Genomic DNA, 22,247 nt, shown 5'->3' with positions numbered 1-22,247 from the left:
TGTGGACAGCTGCGTGAAACAAAATCCGCTCAACCTCAATGGCTTAATGCGTTTTAAAAGTAAGAGAAGCACTCCCCAGACAGCAGTCAGCTTGTAGCAAGAGCAATATAGTTTTTATTGATCTAGGTTTAATTATGCTGAACGGGCAGCCGGAGGAACATTCTTTGCGTGCCGCCGCACATGATTTGCACAGAACAGAACAACCCACATCCGACGAGAGAACCAACCAATCACATTAAAATGTCCACAAGAGGAGATCTAAAAACAAAGATTAAATCAGACTCATTCCTTAATTTAAAGACTTTATCTTGGAAATCAACAATCTAAAGGGTTAAAAAATATTAATTCTAGACAATAACAAAAAAAAAAAAAGATCACAGAGTTAGGTTTTGTTTGGCTGAGAGAAGAATGGTCAGAGGCACTGGTTTAAAAGCGGGAGAAAGCTGACCTCGTCCTTTCTGTTACAGTGTTGGAGAAGAGAAGACGGCGTCCTCCATGAGGACACACACGCATACACACCACAGGCAGAAGTATGGCTGGATCTCCGCATTCATACAAAAACATCCTCGCACTCCCAACCAGCAGCGCAGGAGGAGAAAGTTTTCTCCTGCAAGGAAAACTGCAGTCTCAGGTCCTTCAGTATTACCGTGTAGTGATGGAGTAAAGCAGTCAGACAGCGCCCTCTCTCCACAGAGAATGGCACTACAATAATCATAATAGGAAACAGGTTGGGGGGGGGGGGAGCAATGCATAAAAAGGCCTAGCAGGCGGTTGGATGAGACAGCTTACAGCATCAGTTCAGACAGGACTTGCATGGTACAGATGATGGCTAAAGAGATGAAGAGTCGGGCCGTTTGTGATTCTCCATGTCACAGTCCACACATGTGCAACTTCTTAGTGGTGCGGCACCAACAGCAGGTGGTTCCCTACCCTGTGAACTCAGTTTCATCAGACCTCCAGAACGGGTGCAAGAGAGGGAGAACTGCCGTCTGCTCACAGGTCGTTAGGGTTAACTATGGTGAAGTCGGAGTCCTTGCTGTTGGTGGAGCCCTCCTCCGGGCTGGAGGAGCCCGAAGTGGCGCCAGTCATCAAGGGGTCGTGAAAAGTCCCGGGTGAGCCTTCGGGCTCCGTTCGCACAGCGGCGCGCCCTCGCCTCACTGGCAGCGGCAGCTTTCCTTCGCCTTCCCTCCCTTCGGCTAGCAGGTCTCCGTCCTCAGGCACCAGGATATAATCGTCCCAGTTCTTTCCCTCGGAGACCAGAGACGACACCACCTGTAGGCAGGAGATTTAAAGAGATCAACACATTGAGTATACACATAAGCAGAGGTTACGTACATTGGTTGGTTGTAATCTCTGACAAAAGTATTCATATTGTATATTCGTATTGTGACACTGAGAAGAAAAACAGAGTCACAAGTTAGTAAGTAAAGGAAGTAATATGGAGTATTAGGGCCGGACTATGATTTTATTTTTTTAAATATAGGAATAAAGTTTTGCTTAGATATTAATATGCTTAGTATTCCTCTGTTTAACGCAGTTTGGCGTGTTCTGATTACAACTTTATTGTTATTTTAAAAACAAATGAGCAAAATGGGGGGGAAAAAGAACAGGGCACAGAGGAAGCACTACTGTGAATGCAAAATACATTCTGCATCACTCCTGACAAGCTGCTGTAGTCAACATTGCTGCAAGTTTTGCACCGTGTTAAAAAGCATAGTGCAAAACTATGCTTTTTAACAGCGTTTTTTTTTTTTGGAAAAAAGGCTGAAGAAATCTCCCCCCCCCAAAAAAAAAATAAAACATTGGTAACTTATGTTATCAATGTACTAGTTACTTTTACCAATAAAAAGTTTGACTGCGCCAATATAAAAATGGACATTAAATCACTGAGTTAATAAACTGAACTTGGAACTTGTTTTGTTTTGAGGCTCATAAATGAGACGAAACTCATTTTATTCATCTGTTTTGATTATAATGTTATTCAACCGGTGCCAGTGGTTTGTAACATAATATGATCTGATTCTCAATAGCATTTAAAATCAGGGGGGGCATTAGAGAAAATAATTACGCAACAATGCTGAGCACAAATTCAAGCTGTTTTGTTGCTGTGGCTGAAGTAAAAAGTGTTTAAATGACTCCAAATTCATTCCACACTTTTCAGATGTTTATTGCTACCAATTTTTTAAAACCAACCTAGCATACACACGTTTTATATATATATATAAAAACATTTGCAGTTGTCAGGAGAAGGACTAACGATCTAATAACCTGCTGCTCAGGCGGGATCGCCGCTGTCTCCTCCTCCTCATTCTCCTCTTCCTCCTCCTCCTCCTTCTCGTCCGTACTCGCGCCCCGGTCCAGATAGGACTCTCTGCTCTGCGCGTTGCTGTCGCCTCCCTGAAGCCGGTCATCGTGGTGACGCGCGCTGCCCAGGGAGGTTTCCGTGGCGGCGGCGGTGGAGGTGTAGTGGTCATCGGCGATGGTGATCTCCTCGTTCTCCTCGGCCTCCAGCTGACTCTGGTTGAAGCGCAGCGCTCCCTTCAGGATGTCTTTGATCTGATGACATTTTGTTACAGAAAAACAAACAGAAGCAGCTGAAGCCTGGAGAGTCAAACACCAGAATCCGTAATTAAAGCACGTTTTCCCTCCTACCTGTTTAAGTCCAGCTAGAGAGACGAGGACTTCATCTTCTTTCTCCAGGTGCTCTTGCAGAATCACTTCCTGGATTTTACCTGCAGAGAAGTTCCTTTCTTCAAATGCCACCAAATCAAACAGCGCTACCAAACTCAAACATCCTGACCCCACTTAGTGTCGACAAGAATTTGAATATAGAGAGAAATGTTGTGTTTTTTGTTTTGTTTTGTTTTTTTTTTATCTCAGAAAATAAATAACTTAAGGAGCCGCGTCGGAACTCACAGATGTGCGTATTCATCATCTTGGCGCAGTACTTGCTCATGGCCTCCAGGTCGTTAATCTGGCCCTGCAGGAAGGACACCTGGGCTTCCAGATCCTCGTCCTTTTGATGAAATAAAAAAAAGAAATAAATAAAATTTTTAAAAAAAGCTCAAATGAAGGCTGGGAATTTAAGGTTGCTGCTAAGCAAAGCGCACAGCGAGGCAAACAGCTCACCGTCTCTTTCTTGCCCATGCTTTTGCTGTGGGAGCGGGAGCGGGCGATGTTGAAGAAGGATTCCTTCTTGGTGGCCGAGAGTGGAGGAGACGAGCAGCTGACATCACTCCCTCTGGAGGGCGGGAGGGGCGGGGACGCAGTGGACTGGCCCCGCCCACCAGAAAGGCTCTCCGTGCTGGGGGAGGAGCTGATCGTCCTGGAGCTTTGGCCTTCGGAAGATGGAAGGAAAAAAAAGAAGAGAAGTTTGAAAAAACAAATAAAAATAAATGTATTAACTTGAGTCATACTTTTATTCCTTAAAACGTGAAACTGAGGAGTACATTTTGTTCATACTTGTTGTCTGGGTGATCAAATGAAGCACAGCAGATAAACAATAAAATTTCCATAGCTAGAAAAAGAGAAATCTTATTAAAATAAAAGTTTTTTTTTGTTTTTATAAATCCTTTGAGTATCTGCTAAGTTTTTTATCCGTTAAAGTCAGGGTTACAATACATGTCGGAAAACAAATCACTTGTAATTTAAATTTTTTTTTTTAAAGTCGTGACTCTGCCCTTCAATTGACGCTCCCAGACTTTGAGCGTTTGAGTTAACAGAATTTCTGTTTCGATTTTGACTTCAAAAGATCACAAAAAGCAAAGCAATAATGAAAAAAGAAAGAAAGAAAGAACCATTTATTAAATTTTTATTAAAAATACTCCCCAACATTTAGCAAATGGGAAAATGCAGATGCAGCACTAACATTCGGGACATTGTGGGATATTGTAACACGTGGGTGAGTCCATTGGTGTTCAAGGGTTTATTTCTGTTAACTAACAGAGTCTGAAAAAACATAATAATCATAATCAGACCATACCAGCTACTGGCTGCAGTGAAACATCTACAAATCAGATCTATTTTGAGATAAATCGAAGATCCTACAAAGTGCAACTCTATTAATAAACATATTCCACACATCAGTGACTTCAAAGCATATTTACGGCCATCATATCCAGCATTAAAAACATGACAGTAAACACAGTGTTTTATAGCATCCATCACACTCTAGCTGTGATCGCCCCCTGCTGGTTGAGGCTTACAGTCACATCCGCATGCAGGACTCGGGTCTGTTCTACAGCAACATGTTGCAATTTGCACAGCAGCACACGAGCAAACAGATGGAAGAGTGAGAAACGGACGCATTTGCTGAAAAGAGGCTAAAGGAGTTGCAAAAGCACAGCTCAATTTGAGGGAGAGGAAGCGTTTGGGGTCGCATGGCACACAAGCGGTTTGCCTTGGCAGCAGTTACCTTGTGTGTCAGTAAGAGTCTGTTCTGGGAGAGACCCCCGAGACACTGCACCTGAAACTCCATCTAACACACAGGAGAGTCAAAGCTGATGTAACCACAACCACACACACCAGCGGCTGCACACACACATCCAGGTGGTCGGCGTTAACAAGAACATGCAGAGAAGACTTTAGCATTTTAACCGGGAAGGAAAATACACATTAATATACGGGCGAAAAGCAGGAGTGGTTGGTTGTCCTGATTAGCTTCGTCACCCCGCTCCCCGCCGTCTCTTGGTCCTCACCTTTGCTGAGGTGGACCGGCATGCTTTCAGACTTCAGCAGACGGTAGTTCTGCGTCTGGCCTCGGACCTGCGGCTGCTCCGGTGGCGGTGTCGAGGGCTCAGCGAGCGGGTGAGACAGGGCGGGCGCCGGCGCCGAGGCAGGAGGCGTGAAGGAGGACGAAGAGGAATAGGAAGAGGAGGAGGACGAGGAGAACACCTCGCTGTTGATGGGGGCGACGCTGCTGGACACGCCCGACATGGCCGGAGCGATGAGCTTCCTGCCGAAGCTAAGCAGGCTGCTGGACACTTTGTTGATGTTCAGCGGGGCGGCTTTCGCCGAAGAGGCGGACCTATGGATGAATACCGACCAGATCGTAAAAACGTAAACTGAAGCACATGGTCTTCAGAATAATGGACGATGTCCTTTTTGCCTATGTGGATTAATGTAAAAAACATTTATACTTACGATGATTTAATCAACTTGTAAGTGATTGTAAAACATGACAGATCCTTAAAAATTTAAAAGTTCTTGGAATATATTCATGTTTTCTAACTGTCCATTTCTAAAATTTAAAGCTAACCTAATTTAACATCAGTTAAAGCTTTTCTCTCTTTTTTTAAGAGAATTTCTAAAACACAACCAAGGTCTAATATCACAATCTTATACTTTTTGAGACCTTACTTGAAGGTTGAATATTTAAAAGAGAAAGAGTTAAAATAGCTGCTTCAACAGTGAAATAAAGCCAAATACACTTGAGCAACTTGAGAAACATGAATCAAAATAAACCAGACACACCGTCTTTTGGTTTTAATAACACTTCCATAAATAAACTACAATCTGCCAACTAAAGTGACGCATCACCATGTGTATTTGGAGCTTAAACCAAACTTTTTAAAATCTCTGTACCGTGTCTTGTTCATCAGATCGGCTCCTCTTGTTTTGTAGTAATCCAGGTTCTGCTGAAACTGGTAGTTCACCGGGCGTGGATTATTCTGCAAGAAAAACAATAAATCTGTGAGTGTGCGAAGAAGATCAGAGGAAACAACCTACAAGCTGTAGCCATGCACGACTGCAGAAACACCGAGTCACAGACGGTGCCAATTCAGGTTAATTCAGATCAACACAGTATTAAACAATGCAGTGCTTTGCTGACACAGGTTTCAGAGAAATGAGGCTGGATGGATTAGATAGTCAGATGGTCCCACATTATCTGATACTGTAGCAGGAGGAAGCAGCAACGTTTTCATCCTGATACCCGACACTGGGCCATTTCAGAACATTTCACTTCATGTGCAGTTATAATTATAGTGCAATTCAAAACTCAATAACCACAAAATTGAAAGCAAGGATTTAAAAAAAAAACTTTTACTATATTCTGAAGAGCTTTGATAACAGAAAAAGAATCAAACTCATGTAGAAAAATTCAGAACAGGCAGAAATTGGGCAATTTTGTTTCTTTTTTCCCATCTGGGTTCAGTTTTTGACGAAGCACTTTAGTCCAACGAAAAGCAGAGTTTTCTTCAGTGTTTTTCCTTTTAAAGCAAAAAGTTACTTTTGTGCTCATTTTAGATTTTTGATTAGGCTTTGCACCTGCTTAACAACTTAAAATCTTAAGTCATTTTATTACTTTATCAAAATAAAGAAATGTAGTTATATGGCTAAAATAATATCCATCTGCAGCAGGTTTTCTGAATTTATTTTGGCCATAATCTGTTACGTTTTACTGTATGAGGCTCAACGTACCTAAAAGCATTTTTATATCACCGTAGTTTATTGGTTTATTGTCACTATGACTATTGCTGTTGATTTTTGTCTTTGTTTTTTCATCCATACAACTTTGTTAAGTTTAATTAATGCTAAATGCAAATGAATCTGGATCATCTTCGTATTTTATTTTACCAAGCACCTGGTCCAGAGGTCAAAAAAACAAAACACTGAGCACAAAATATCTTCATTTGCTTTTTTTTTTTCTAAAACGGCATAAAAATAATTACCTAATCTCAGCGCAAGAGTGGAAAGAAGAAATTCAGCTTTAAAACCACCATCACCTAATGTCTAATTTATATATATATATATATATATATATAAATTCTAAAACATTATAATATTTATAACTTTTATGTCACTGTGGTGAAAAAAAAAACATTTAGACCATATAAAGACTATAAATCTGAAGTATGCTTTCCATTGGCGGAGGTATTTCAATAAATATACAATAAAATTACACAAAAGTAATCAAAGAAATGTAATTCATAATCAATTCACAGTTTACTGAAATTTAATCTCCAACCAGAGCTTCAGGATCTCATGCTCAAAACCAGCCAACATCTGAGATGTGATGAAATAAAACATTCACCGCCAATTTTTTTTACTATTTTTTTTCTCCCCCCCTTATCATTCATTCACAGTATCACAGCACAACAAGATGTCTTTTTGGATACAGTGTTGCTGGAGGATTCCCACCCACTGCTTTCCATGTGGGCGGTTAAGTTTGGCAAGTCTTCTCCTTGCGCTACAGGAAAAGTCGAGCAAATCCCTTCTTAAGCAGGAGCAGACACGGCCTCGTAACGCTCTCCACGTTTGTTTCGACCCCGCGCACTTTCAGCTCCCCATTTGAATGGAGTGGCGATGTAACAGAACTTAGCAGGCGAACTGGAACAGTCCACAAAATGTTGCTTTTCTAGTGTAATGTCAGCTTACTTTGGGATCTCGGAGGAACAGAGCTTTTTGCAGTAAAGCGTTGATGTCGCCTATGGGAGGGTAATGCATCAGTAATCCCAGGCAGGTCTGGAAGTTGCTTGCGATTACTAGAAAAACAAAAACAAGTGTAAAAAAATATGCATTTTTTTGCACTTTAATACAAGTTTAAGTAAGTACAAAACTGCACAAGCTGTAACAACCATCAATGTTTTGTCTCTTTTGTAGTGCAAATTTAAATGCAATGCATCTTCAGGTAACAATAGATCACTAAGAAAAAATAACCCAACCTGCCTATATGTATAACAGAAATAATGCATCTCTGCCTTCTGCTTCAAGAAATATGACCTCATCTGATTAAATGAAGCAGAGTAAATGTGATTCTTCAGCTCACAAATGTCTTATCAAATTACATGCCACAAAGGCCAACACATGGCTTCTTCACTGGAGGATCTGGGCAATAAATGGAGCGTACGAGCATCTCGGATGTAGAGCAGCATGGCCACGAAGACGTAGTCCACCAGATCCAGAGTGATGCTGTCGGCGAACAGAGCGTCCCACACCACCAGCAGGTCCTGGAGGGGAAATTCACGGCCGAACAGCAGGCGAACCCACCGGCTGAGAGGCGGGGAGAAAAAAAAAACTAAATAGGGCCGTCTGTGCAGAAAAGATTAAGGTTAAGCTGAAGGAGAGGCTACTGACATGCCGTAGATCTGCGGAGCGATCTCCAGCCGGTTCAGGTGCATGTGGAGCTCGATGTCGTGCTTCTTCACCAGCTGGTCCTGGATGCGGTTCACTTTGGTCACCACGGCGACCGACGGGCCAGCGTCCTGGGGCCGGGCGAAGGGGATGCTGGTGAGCATTTCTTCCTTACCCTGCGGAGAAACACAAACACATGAAACGGGCAGATTGACATGCATGACACCTGGCCGGTGAACAAACAGCTTGCGTTTCAGCGTCTGGTATTATTAGCGCTTAAACCTTTTCACATTTTGTCACATTGCAACTTCTGCATTTTTAATTAAAATTTTGCGAGATAAAACAACTCGCACTGCACAATTGTAAGTGGAAGGAAAATTATTAATTGCTTTTTCTTTTTCTTTAAAGAAATAATGATCTAAATAGTGAGACATGCATTTTAATGAGTGAAAACTATGTACAGTCATTATTTGTGTTTCTCTACCAGCTTTGTGAATCTAGAGATCGAATATCTTGCTGTTTTCTTTACAAAAAAGCTCAAACTCTTTCCGATTGGACGCTTGAAAACACCAGTTGGATTTGCAGAAACACTGTAAAATATAACTTATACGAAGATGAACCATTATTTCTGATAGGTTAATTTACAATTCAATTCTGCAGACAGCAGGACTTTATTAATAGATTGCATGGCTGTAATGTGTTAAAATGGAAATATGTTCAAAGTGTACTGAGAATGTGAAGAAGAAACAGAGTCAATGTTTTGTTGTTTAAATTAAAAACTATCATTATCATCTTCAGTCTTGTCTACAATAAGATTCGTGGCTGAATTTTTTTCTGTGCTGTTTACTTATGACTTAGATCATCTTTGTAGGCTCCATTTCTCTCAGAGCAGAACAGCTTGCCGTTCCAAAATTGCCAAACTGAGCGTGATCGTTTTATATGAAACTATGCACCAAGTAATGTAATTTTCACTTCACGGCCTCCACGTTCGTGGTATCGCTTTTAGACGCCACAGCAGAACCGAATCAGGTTACAGTTGGTCCAGCTTCCCACTTTCTACTGCAGTTCACTTCAGACGAAGTAAAAGCAGGCGGACGGCGAGCTTTTTCCAAAAATCCCATGGAACGGGTCTGTTTGATAATTCCTTTAGAAATCATTCTAAAAAAATGCATCTCTTTGTCTTTGTATAAAACAAGTATTGGAAACTCATACAGCCAGTCTTATGTCTGATGAAGCCTCTGCTTATTCTCTGGTAGCCTGCACATTAAACTGCATCTGCTGTTACCATAGCAACAGGCTGAGCGGCAAATCAAGCAGGGCCTCCGATTCAGGATTATTACTTAATGTCGGTGCAATCGAAACGCGGCACAATCACAGAGCGCCGCTCCTCGAAGCGCAATCACACTGACCTTCCTCACTTCCCTCTCGAAGGTGGAGAACCACGGCTCCGCCGTCTCCATCAGCTGTGAGAACATGGCGCTGGACGCAGAACGGGGCACAAGTGAGGCGCGAACACGAGAGAGGCAGGCGATGAGACGACAACACTTTCCACAAGCCAAAAAAAAAAAAAAAACCCTTAATGCGCTCTGCACTCACTCGTCGTGTTCGAGGTACGCAGGATCCAACAAGCATTTCATCTCGTCACTGCAAGGAAAACGAAAATCAGAATCCGCCGACTGCAGAGAAGCAGACGTTGAGCTGGAACTAAAGGGAAAACGGATTCAGCACACACTGACCTGGGGCTGGCCGTCTCGCTGGCATGTTGGAAGGCTTGATGGTCACAGTGCAGCACAAACACTATGGGGGCCAGCAACTCGTGCATCCCCTGCACACACACACACACACACACACAGATGGAGCTATAAGGGCAGCGATAGATGGAAGAGCATGCTTCATTTGTGATCAGACTTTTTAATAATGATGCACGAGGTTTCTAATTCCTGATGGCAGCTATAATTTAGATATTATTAGCCAATCTCCCGCCAAGTGTCACTTCCAGTTTGGAAAGTAGATGTTTTACTAGCCATCTATTTATTCGCTGGCACCTGTTACTGACACTGATAACGGTAAGGTTACGGAGGCATTTTGTTCTTCAGCTTGAGCTCCTCGAGGATGAGAGCCTCAACACAGACCAGGGTCGATACTACACATTTTGTTCCACATCTTTATAGGGTCCTTCTGGGTGCTTGTAGCCGTTTTGACAGAAAAAAAGAGCAAATGAAAGAGGGAGAAAGAGTGGAAGGAAGAAAAGAAAAAAAGACAGCAAGACAGAAAAGAAAAAGAGCAAGAAATGCAATTAAGAAAAGAAAGAAATAATAAATACAGAAAAAGAAATGAGTACAAAAGAGCAAGTGAGTAAAATAAGAACAGGAAAGAGAGAAAAAGAAAGCAAGAAGGAAAGTAACAGAGTACAAGTACGAAAGCGTAAGAAAAAGTGTAAAAAGGGAAAAGCAGTAAGAAACAGAGCAAGAGAAAAGAGAAAGAAGGAAAAGAAAAAAAAGAGATTATGAAAGAAAATAGGTTAAGAAAGTAAATCCTACACTTTTTAACCTCTTCATCCATCCAAACAATCATGATCATTGACACTATGACTCAGCCAAAGAAAGAAAACAAAAGGTGGCACCTGTTTATAGAGCAGCTGCTCGTTCTCTCTGCCATAACAGAAGAGAATGTCGGTCAGCTTGGTCCTCACGTCCTCGTTCTGGAAGTAACAGATCTCAGGGAACCTGAAGGAGGATAAGAACAAATGTGTGATTTCATGCTAGCAGCAGAAAATGTAAGTAAAGAAAACTAAACAAAAACAAAACAGAGAGACGGTTGCATACGTCCTAAAAACGTCCTGCTTGATCATCCCCTTCAGCTCTTTATCCTGGAAGAACTTGTTCCACAAACTCTGGGGACAAAAACAAGACACAAATTAGGCAAATCTGAAGGATCTGCGGCAGGAGAAATAAACGTGCCGCCACATTAATAAGTAACTGAATAAATTAATGGATTAACAACAGCTCATCCTTTTGTGAAGACAGATATAAATGACTAAAATGTATTTTGAAGTACCTCAGTATTTTAAAGTCTGAGCTACAGGGAGCCAGTGTAAGGACTTTAGAACTAGGATGATGTGCTCCATCTTCCTGTTATTGCATATTGATCTCTATAATCACTATAAAACACTTTATGTGCACCAACATCTGGCAGGTTGTCATAAAACTCATGTTACATATTACATTCTGCTTTCCAGCTGTTTACCACATAAAGATTTGACACAATTATTTAATAAGAACCGTCTAACAAGTAGAGCAGCAAGTGTCATTGGGATTCTGGGACCAACGCTGAAGGATTAGAAAGATAACTTTCTAAGAATATTCGCCCATTGACATCCAAGACAAAGACAAAACCCGAAGAAAAAGCACAAACTCTCACCCCCTCATCCTGGGACAGCGGATTGTTGACGACCAGGTCCTGCTGGCCCGCAGCTTTACGGGGGTTAGTGATGTGCTGTGACAAATGAACAATAAACATCGATTCTCTGAGACAGAAAGATGAAGGACTACAGTGCTTTCCACACACATTCTGGTGGATTTTGTTTTCTGGAAAAAGGGCCAGCTCCAATCACCGAGGGGATTTCTTTTTTTTCTTTTTTGCAAGGTGGAAGTGCAACGTTATCCCCAGAAAACTTGGGGCTGGGGCTGTCATTCATCCAGGAGCCCGTCGTGTTTTTGAGTTAAAAATTGTTTAGAAGAAATTTGGAAAATTAACACCTGAACACCAACTATAAAGTCTTAAACTTGCAAACATTTTTTAAAAAGTCATAAATAAATAGGCATTGCTTAGCCTGGTGGGGGCACAAGTAAAGCCTGGTGGCCCACCAGGCCTATAACTCACTGGGGGAAATCCTTAAGCGTAAACGCAGAACAAACATAAAAGACCTTGCTAAGATACTGGATGCTAAGAGAACTTCACTGTCAGCGAAACATGTCTTCGCTGAGGACAAAATAAAGGGCTTCATCAAGAACAAACACAATGTAGATGTATGAAAATAATTTCTAAAGACATTACCCAGGGAAGTGCTAACCTGGCTATATGACAGTGTCGTACATTAAAGGTCAAAGATTGATTACAAAACAATTTTAGCTATTTGCATGACACTGTGTATTTAGATATGAGGGAAAAAACTATGTAGTGATACAGCAGTAATAGTAAAAAACTAAACAAAAAATGAACTAAATCTTGAGCAGAATGGCAGTCCCACCATCTCTTTGATTTTCTCATACTGAGCCCGGTGCTCCTTGGTCCTCTTGATCCACTGGCCCTTGTCCTCAGGAAGGACCTCCAGGTACAGCTGCCAACACAGGATATCGAATTGAAACATGTCAAAATCCGACCCTCCGCGACCAAAAACCTTGAGCTTCTACTTTCCTCAAAAGTACTCTGTTCTATTAAAGTAGATTATTTCATCAAAACTCGATCAGACGGCCCGATCGACTCGACGGCTACCTTCCAGCAAACGCTCCGGAAGCGACTACTCCTCAGCCGACCGTTGACGCCAGCCTGCCGGATCCTGGCCAGGTAATTACTGTTGAGGAACAAGTCGTCCCATTCTTTTCTGCACGTCAGGAGAAAGGCGATTAGGGGTTTTGGGCCGCTCGACCCAAATCTGACGCATTAACTGATCATCAGTGTCCTCCAGAAGGGGAGAGGATCACGTAAAACAGACCTGTAGGAGAGGAAGGTGGACTGAGACTGGGAGGAGAAGCTGCCGTCAAGAGATCCTCCTGAAAGGTAACCACAAGAGGGAGGTGTTAGTGCTGGAAAGTGAAACAAAAATACATTTTTCTTTGACGATATATGTTTTTCTGTAAACTCCTAACAGAAGCTGCCTAAAAATATGACTGGTTCTTTTTTGTTCTCTGTTGTGGTCAATGGAGCAGAAACGGCCAGAAGCGGGGGAAAGTCATGACAGAAACCGAAGTGGCAAACTGCCTCTTGCTCTTTATTGGCGGTAATGCGTCTAATTTGGCCTGCAGGTAAACAAGCATTCAAGTCAGAGAGCTGTCTATCAGCGTTAGTTAAAGGAGTAGATCATTCCACAAAGAAGCTCACAATGAATATTCATCAGTTCCACAATATTTTCCTTTCTCTCCCCCCCATAAACCTAAAAACATCCTTCGCCCCGAGGCTCACCCCATCTCGCCTGTGACTCAAACCTCAGTCAGCTTTCATTTTATTTTATTCTGACTTGTACATCTGTCGTGAACCTCGATTGGCGAGAGACCCCCCGCCCTCTCATTAGGCGTCTGCCGGTTTAGAAACGAATCAAATTATTTCGGGGTTTGACGTACTGCTGCGATTTTTGTTGAAATTGTGAAGCGGGTCGAAACCGGTCTCCTGCTGCTCGTCTGTCTGGAGCGGGTGGCGGGTCTCAAAGTTGGGGTGCTGCATGACTGCGGCCCAGCTGGACTAGAATGAAAAAAGTGAGGCGGAAACAAAAACTGTTTGACAGTGCAAATTAAAAATATCCAAACTCCTTGAAGCTTTTCTTGTTCATTCACATTACGACCTGAAACTCAACATATTTTATTTGCGCTTTATGTAACAGACCAGTACTTAAGGTAGTGCATAAACGAGAATGGTAGATTTATCTTGTTCTTGACCAGGAAAAATAAACTAAATCTGGCATACATTCATATGAATTCTTAGCCAATCTCTCTAAAGTTGCTTTAATTTTTTGTCGTAAAACAAAAAGAAAAAGTAAATCTGTTTCCAGTTCCTACCCCATGTTGGTCATTATTTATTAGATCAAAATTACAGTTAAATCTATTTCAGTTTGTGTTTGTAGTAATAGTAGTTACTATTTTTGCAAATTACTAAGATGAGTCAAAAACTTTCAGGATATTTCACTAAACTTCACTAACATTCCTCATCATGTCTGATCAAGTAGATTTAGCAAAACCTGAGCTCTGCTTTGAAAGAAAAAATAAAAATCAGATCTGTTCTAAAAAAAAAAAAAAAAATCAACTTTTAACTTGTTTGAGCGCTTACTGACAAAGCTGCAAGATTCTCCCAGGTCAAGACTCAGAAGGCCAGGATGTTCCTGCAGGAGGAAAGTGTCACATCAGTAATGCGTCGACAAAAAGGGAAGCCAACCAAAAGAAAAAAGGCTGCGCCATCTTCTTTGAACTCATATGGACTTCACAGAACTCTGACAGCAGTTACAGTCGGTGAGGAATGACTGAAATTAACAAGAAGCACTGGAGATGTCTGAGGTTCCACCGAGCTCACGCTGATATATGAAGAGAGTCGACAAAGTTAATGAAGTCATTAGAAAAGCAAATAAATGTATCACTTAAATGTTTTGATGCCAGACTTTCCTTCTACTAGGAAGTAAACAGAGGCGTTTTTGAAATACGAGAACTATAAGACGTTCTTTATTAATCCAAACTAGTATATAGTCAGACTTAATCGACAGCATTTCTTATGAATAGGAGACATATTTTCCCCCTCGCCTCTTTACCACTACTTCAAGATGAAACCTAAAAGGAAGGGCGGATTTCGGCTTCACCTGGAGAAGTGTCTGCATTTTGGGCAGCAAAGGATCAAAGGAATTATGGCAACACCAACTTTTGCAAGCAGGGAGAGAATCTGGGTCATTGAGAAGGAGCTGGGTAGAGAGCCAGGAGCCGACTTCCCCGATGAGGTATGTTGATACATCCAAACAGAAGGCCACCCTGAGGCAAACCTTCTCTTGCTGCTTTTAGGTTACAAAACAAGTTTGTGCAGAGCCAGCTTCACTCTCGATGGCAATGTGTGAACATAGATGCTCCAAAGTCACACTTTCCAGAGGTACCTCGAAATTTTCTAACTGATTATATTTCTTCTCTAACAAATATGATGAACATAATGTTAGCCTTCGGTTAGAGTTGTAGCTCTAAACAGTACAGAGCCATTCAATAAATTAGATTATTTAAAAAGCCCATTTGTTTTAAGGAATTTTGCCACTAAGTGAAACACTTTATATAGATTAAACACAGATGGACGCTTGAAAGCCTTTATTTTAATTATGATGACTTTCCACTTGCAGTTAATGAAAAGTGACATTTAAAATGAGATTAGACCAATAAAAAAAAAAACTAGATATTTTTTAAAAAATAGCAATGTGAGCTTATCAATAAGCATGTTTAACACCTGATGAAAAGACTTTTAATGGGTATCTATTAACATGTTGAATAAATCTAGAATGTGTACGATCAAAAAATGCTCTTTGCACCCCAGCTAAACAAATAACGCTGATTTTCAAATTCAGGAGGTCGACACGCAACTCTTCAGGAGCAGAAGCTCTTTCCAGTGACAATCGCATACAATAAAATATAATAAAAGAAATATATGTATATGCATTTACACTCAAAGAAAAATAGTGGCAATGTGTCAATACATGTCGATGACAAATTTCCAAATGAATCAAAAGAGGAACTGCTTTTATTTAGAGGAATTGTGATTAGATTGAGGAACTTATTTAAGTGGCTTAGTGTATTAAACAAGTGGCAATGTTTGTGTTTTTATTGCCCACTGCTTCAAAATCTATATAGTCCTGCAGACGGGGGGAGGGGGGGAGTAGGCGCTTTTTTACTTGGTTCAAGCAAAAAACATTATTCAGAAACCCTGTTCTAAATCACCTTTCGTCGTCACATTTAAAAATCGAACATACTCCAAGATGTGCTACGAAGTGAAAAATAAATAGTGAAGTTCTGAGTTGCAGGCAAAAAGGCAAATTTCCAAATTAACAAGCGCCAATGTTTCAGTAGGAAGCGTCTTTGGTTGAAATAACACCAACTTCATAGGTTGTAGGTTAAAATGCGAGTATCACCTGATTCCATGAAAACCTTCCAGCATGAAACGATGGGAAAACCTCAACATGTTCACTGTTCAACAACATGGCATCTTCCAACGTAAAGTGTGACAGACGTCATTATTTAGAGGTTAAGATGTCAAGTTTGGTACTTGATGTGCCACTCACAAAATTAGATTTTTGTTCCATTCTTATTATTATTATAAGTTCAGACATAATGCCAGACCTCAAGTCTGAAATCTTTGTTTTTGTGGCTGAAGAGGAGCTGTTGCATTTCTGCTGTAAATATTGTTATGTTAGAGTATTTTACAGCAATACTTCTTTTCTTTGCTCTAAAAAATATCTAAACAGGAAAAATCGTTTGGTTTACTCAGCAAGCATTTATCAGTGTGGCCGTTATCCAAGTTATAAGGTCACATCATTTGATTTAGCAGGTTTTAAAAAAAGCACCGAATCACAAGCAACCTAACAGACCGAAAGAAAACTGGATTAAAATACCAAGCAGGTAAACCATGAGTCCATTCATCCCTGCCGAGTTCTTAGAAGAGTTGAACTTTGTCTTCGAGACACTCTAGATTAACCCAGTTATTTATCTTTCATTCGCTACAAAATTTAAAGATTATTCCGTGTTTATGATAATGCTTTAACTAAAGCTAAGCTCTTGCAGAATAGCAGCACTGATCTGCAGAGCACAGTCTTTCTTTCACAGACTTTCCCCTTATTAATTGTGGAAAGAACCAAAACAAAGAGGCCTCTTAAAACCTATTAACCATGTGGATGAAACACAGCTCGACAGATTGGCAAAGAAATGCCGGGAATATAGAAATGACTTCGTATGAATAATGCATGGCTCTGTTTTGTTAGAGAACATCTGTCCCACTCAGAGACTAACGCTCTCCTTGAGCCGGCTAATTTCTTTTTTTCTCCCTCCCAGTAAATGATCAGAACTAATCCACAACTAGAGAGCAGAGGAATGCTGAGAAAGGTACTGCCTAAGGTTTTTTTTTTTTTTTTTTTTTTACATTTCTTGAACAATATAACAAGCTGCAGACACACATTGTGCTTTTTCATTTTCTCTCCAAAACTAGACTTTCTAAGGTTCGCATGCGTCTGTCATTTGGACGAAAGATGCACGTTTAAAGGCATGAGGTCTTTCTGCGTTTCCACAATCTGGTGTAAAGTAACGCCTCTGCTGTAAAACGACAACTGAACACTGGAAAACTTTGCGAATACTCAACGCAGTCTGTGTATTATTTAATCCCCTGTAACTAGAGTAACTTCAATTATTCACAGCAAAGATGTTTTATGAGACAGTCAAATCAATTCATAATGAACTGCATGAATAAATTAATAGACAAATAATAGTCCATCTGTTTCAAGGTATGTTTTTCGTTGCAGAAATGTTTAAGCAAAAGGACTGAAATGCAAAAAATCCAGATTGCTTGACTGATTGTTGCAGTTCCACAGGGAAATTAAGCACTGCTCTTACACATTTTTTGTGATTAACAGCATTTGTGTTGTTCCCTGAAATCATAGATGACTAAAACCAAAACAATCAGGTTCGAAAATGCCATTCAGAGAGACTCTTAAATTAAATTGTCCAAACCGAAACACTCATCCAACTTCGGTCACAGAGAAAAGAAAAACAGATTTTTATTATTATTATTATATTTCTAATAGATTCACTCAGGATAAAAGGCTAATAAAACTCTTCATTTGAATGCTTTTTTTATGGAACTGCTGGGAAAACTAGTCTCAGGTTGAAGGTAGCTGACATAAAATTTCAACAAAGGAAAAAAAAAAAAACACTTAACACTTTCATAATAATGAAGACCGGGGTTTATGGATGGATTGTAAGATACAGGAAGTAATAATTGGGCATATTAGCCACTTTTTGTGTCTGCACAGCAGGACACAAAGGCAAGGTAAACAAGAGACGCGTTTGCCGAGCGCTAGTCTGACCTCACTTTTCAGTGTGAATTGGAAGGACTCGTGTGGTGATAATCATAAGGTTTGTTGATGTCCATTTGGTTCTTTTGGACCAGCTTCCGGCATGAAGGCAAGGCGAGCTTTAAAATGCTGCAAATTCAACACTGAAGAAGTTTTTCTGCCGTGTCTTTCACACAACTTAAAATCCTTCTAACAAGATGACACACAAATTCCAGTGTGATCAGAGTCTGTGGCACACACTGCAACAATGTCATGCAATACTTGAATAGTTGAGGTATGGAAATGAATTAAAGGCACAAATCACTCAGAGGTAATATTCTAAATTTATATGAAACAACATCTGGATGACAAATCCACTTGAAATTAGCTATCTTGTTAGCATCAGAGCTATTTGTCATAAGAGCAAAAGGAAGGCTGACATGAAAACTCGTGAAAAGAAAACTTGCAAAAAGTCGTGCTGCCAAATGTAGCAGGAGTTTATTAATGATGCACTGATCGAGCCTTTTTTTTGTCTGAAAGTTAAAGCTGTTGGTTGATGTATTCGTACATCAAAAATTTGAGAAACTCCAAATTTTTTACCCATTTAATAAATAGGAGTGAGGGAGAATCTAACTTTTCTGGTCCACTGATCAGAGCTGATCAATGAAAAGTGGAAAATTCTGACCTCGGGTTGATTGATTGGGAAAAAAAAAAAGAAAAAAGCCCACTATGTATTCACCAGAGTGAATATATAATAAAGATAACAACATAACTGCAACAATGAATATAATATTTTAGAGTGCAGCAGTGGCAATAATTATATACCTTGCTTTAATAATGTAATTGTATCACGTGAAACAATTCAGGTTTTGGATTCATATAGGTATCAATACAGGGTGAAACCGTTGTAGTTTTACAGGAAGAATTACTTCCCATGTCTAGTACAGAATCATCTGAAAACAAGAGGAAGAGTGGATGTAAGCACACGTTTTTTAAATAAGAAAAAAGAAAATAAAAATATTGGCCTCACTTGCTCTCAAAACAATTTCACGTCTAAAAAAGATGCTTTGTTTAAGGATTCACATCGATTTCCTTTCCACCTGACCTCCTATTCATTCCCCAGTAACAAAAGAGGGAGCACATAACATTATTTAAAGTAAGAGAATATTCCAGAGTCACTAAGGAACAATATTAGACGTCGAAGAATAAAACAAACTAATTAGCTGATTCACTTAACCCTGAGAGAAGGACATATGATGCTGATAAGAACCTACAAGCTAAAAGACTTGCATAAATCAGCATAACAAAAACACATTAAAGTGTTACGTTCCTCGCTGCCATAAGGAAACAAAAAGGCCAAACTATTTTCGGAACTACAGCCAGATTAGTCAGTCGAATTAGACAAATCGGTTTAATATGAGATCCACTTTTGCCAGGGGAGACTGCTGCAAAATGAAAACCAGTGAACATGCACGATGAGAGGAGCTGCGAAAACTTAAGAAGGTGGCCTGTGGATCAGTCAAAGAGAAACATCCCGGCTAAACAAACTCACATGTCTTTAGTTCAGCACATAGCGAGAGCTCAGGAGCCTTTACAGTCACATGCTCTGCAAAGAGCTGAGAAGTTACTCGGAATCATGGCCTTTACAAAATACCATGAAGTCTCCAAGTCTTGACTGATTCAATTAGTAGACGTGTGTGTTTCCAGGATGAACTTAAAGACTAGTAGGCCAACTTTAAAAAAATGTTTTTAAAAAGTAGATGGGGATAGTTTTTTCTCTCCCAACTACTTTATTAGGGTTCACTCAATCGTTTTAGCACATGCATCATGTCTCTGCTGTGCAAAGGAGACAATGAAAGGATTCTTTTGCTGAACCGTTGAAAATGCTCAGTAATCCTCAATACCAGCTGCGGATGACAAATGACTTTTGAACAACAGTATAAAAAAAAAAGAAGAAAAAAAAAAGTTAAACAGATTGAAAAGTTTTGCCCACAAGTTAAATCTGTTCTTATTAGAGAAATCATATCCATGAGAACAGGGTTACTGGAGACCATTCTGCTTCACTGGAACCAATTGGCAATCAGCAGGTCGTAAGCTAAACGTCCCACTTCTTTGCGAACAGTGAATGCAACACATGAGAACATTAGCAAGTTGCACTGACAGCTGATGAGGGCAGTAAATGGAGAGGACTCCTGAACATTTTCAGCATCAGAGAAATGCTGAATTTGGTCAAAAGATGTGCGAGATTTCTAGAAAATGAACTGCATTTTCTAACTGTGCTCTTCAGCTGTTCTATTAGGACATCCCTTTGAAAAAGAAAGAGGCTTCAGCAGAAACCAGGAGACTTGTGCACACAGCAAAGCTGTTTTAACCCTTTGAATAACAGAATTTTGATCATGCAACAATATGAAATGTTGGCAGTCTGCTGAAAACCTCACAGCTGAGGTTATTGTCTTGATCAGTGATTAGGAGGCCGTAGTGATGAGCAACCTGATATTCTAGACGCCTTTCTATAAATTCATCAAAAATAAGAATTCCTGCACATCTAAAAGTTGCAGGACGGCCCTTGAGGACTGGAGTTCACAGAAAACAGATTGAAATCCAACTGTACGCAATCTAGGTAGCTTCGAGTCACAAACTAAAGAACAAGGACTCCAACTCAACCCAACTGCGACACAGCAGCATGCTACACATGTCATAAAATAACACACACCGAGTGCAGGATGCTCAGTTGTCACTCTGCGCTGTGGGAAAGTCGCAGCCATCACTCGGACATTACAAAAAACCGAGCGGCAGCTTGGCTGACATGCCTCCATCTGCTCCGCTGCAAAACGAAGGACAAACGAGTTGAACAGCCGCCGAATGTCGCTGTCAGCGGCCGCGGAGCAAGAACCGAGACGGCGGCGCGGCTAATGTCGCTAGCCGGGCTGTTAGCATGTGGAGGAACCAGCGCACGGGCCCGAGTCGCTACTTCCGACACACACGGACAACGAGGCGAAGTTGAAACACGCGCATTTCCTCCTCTCGCGAGCCAGGGCAGCCACGGCCACGTGAACACGAGGAGTTAAGGAGGTGCGGATGTCGCTCACTTACCTGTCCGGATCACGCAGGGACCCTCATTCTGGCGCTGTGAGACTGGCTGCTGGTTTGTAAACACTGGCAGGTCAGGCGGGTGTGCTGGAGGTCAGCTGACTGGTCACGTGACCAGCGGAAAGACGCTCATCATATGTGACGTTTCGTGCAGCCCGAAAGGAAATACTGGGTTGTTCTTTTGTTCAGATGTTTGATGCTTTCCATGGTTTAAATTATGTTGTGACAAGTTTCAGCTGCTGACACTGCTAGAGTTGACAGGGACAAACAAGTGCAAAAAAGAAATGCTCCATGAAATATAGTAATATATCTACTTCAGTTGCAGGAACTGTATATGCTAAAAGCCACATTGTTCAATAAAGGATGAACTGGGAATTTGTCATCTGTAATAAAAAAAAATAAATAATAATAATAATAATAATTCAGATAAGAATAAATTAGGAGAGTTTGGTTGTCCATGTTTTTCTGTTTTTCCAGAACATTTAATGTTAAAATTGCCCACAAGTTTACAGTTAAGGCTCATCCTCAAGTGATTTTTCATTCTATTTCCTCTGCCTTAAAGCATTGTCCTTCCACTCTTGTAAAGAAATTGCTGGATCATTAAAGGACTTGGTTACTATATTGATCAGAACCAATAACCATGGTTCTTCACCACTGATTGGTAATTGACATACCTATTCAGAAACTTTTCTCCTCATTTTTTCCCCCCATTTTTTCTTCTTTCAATGTACATATAATCAATATGTCAATACTGAAATTCATTCATCCATCCAGGGGGTAAACAGGTTCAGGAATGAAGTATTTAACTCTTAGGTATATTTATATTTCACAAACTTTGTTTTTATGGAGTACCTTTCAACAAATAATCAATTTCCCCTTGGGGATCAATAAAGTACATCCCAATCCATTCTAAACCTAAACATCTTTCTCCCAAAACACTGTGGTGTGTTCTGTCAGTGTCTTCAAAATGCTGGTGTGGTGATGTTTCAGGGATAAGACTGCAAAGTTTTATCTGCTGGATGTACGCAGTATCTAATCTGTTTCCAGTTAGAACCATGACTTAGAGAGATGACTCCTGTCCCAGCCATTCATCACTCTGTTGTGAACCTCTCCAGGGAATGCTGAAGGTCACATTCAATGGATGCCAGCAGGACTGTCATCTGCCAAAAACACAAAGGTGCAACCCTTTGTGTTTGATGAGGTTCAAATCCAGTCTTGTCTTCATAACTACACGTTCTACCCAACAGAATTCAGCCTCCTCTGGATTATTTTTGCATGCTTGGACCCAATAGCCAAAAGACGCTGTTCCCTT

The 22,247-nt window shown here is 40.7% G+C and overlaps 1 protein-coding gene across 1 annotated transcript; it reads right to left on the bottom strand.

Moving 5' to 3' along the window:
• Window positions 1–86: 86 nt before the first annotated feature.
• Window positions 87–21,033, bottom strand: tbc1d5 (TBC1 domain family, member 5). Its single transcript, XM_055058893.1, has 23 exons — window positions 20,939–21,033; window positions 14,113–14,164; window positions 13,413–13,530; window positions 12,788–12,845; window positions 12,568–12,676; window positions 12,323–12,412; window positions 11,494–11,568; window positions 10,899–10,966; window positions 10,697–10,799; window positions 9,810–9,898; window positions 9,670–9,717; window positions 9,483–9,552; window positions 8,077–8,249; window positions 7,850–7,992; window positions 7,378–7,484; window positions 5,584–5,669; window positions 4,698–5,026; window positions 4,415–4,477; window positions 3,130–3,338; window positions 2,917–3,016; window positions 2,653–2,732; window positions 2,269–2,556; window positions 87–1,272 (listed from the first exon to the last, which is right to left on the bottom strand). Exons 3-23 carry the CDS (start codon window positions 13,510–13,512, stop codon window positions 994–996), a joined length of 2,667 nt encoding a protein of 888 aa, XP_054914868.1. The 5' UTR covers window positions 13,513–13,530; window positions 14,113–14,164; window positions 20,939–21,033; the 3' UTR covers window positions 87–993.
• Between the last annotated feature and the right edge of the window lie 1,214 nt (window positions 21,034–22,247).

The sequence above is a fragment of the Poeciliopsis prolifica genome, unplaced genomic scaffold (assembly GCF_027474105.1).
Source record: "Poeciliopsis prolifica strain line A6 unplaced genomic scaffold, Auburn_PproV2 SCAFFOLD052, whole genome shotgun sequence".
NCBI classification, from domain to species: Eukaryota; Metazoa; Chordata; class Actinopteri; order Cyprinodontiformes; family Poeciliidae; genus Poeciliopsis; species Poeciliopsis prolifica.
Note: the sequence above shows the minus strand (reverse complement) of the source record. Positions and strands in the feature narration are given on the sequence as shown.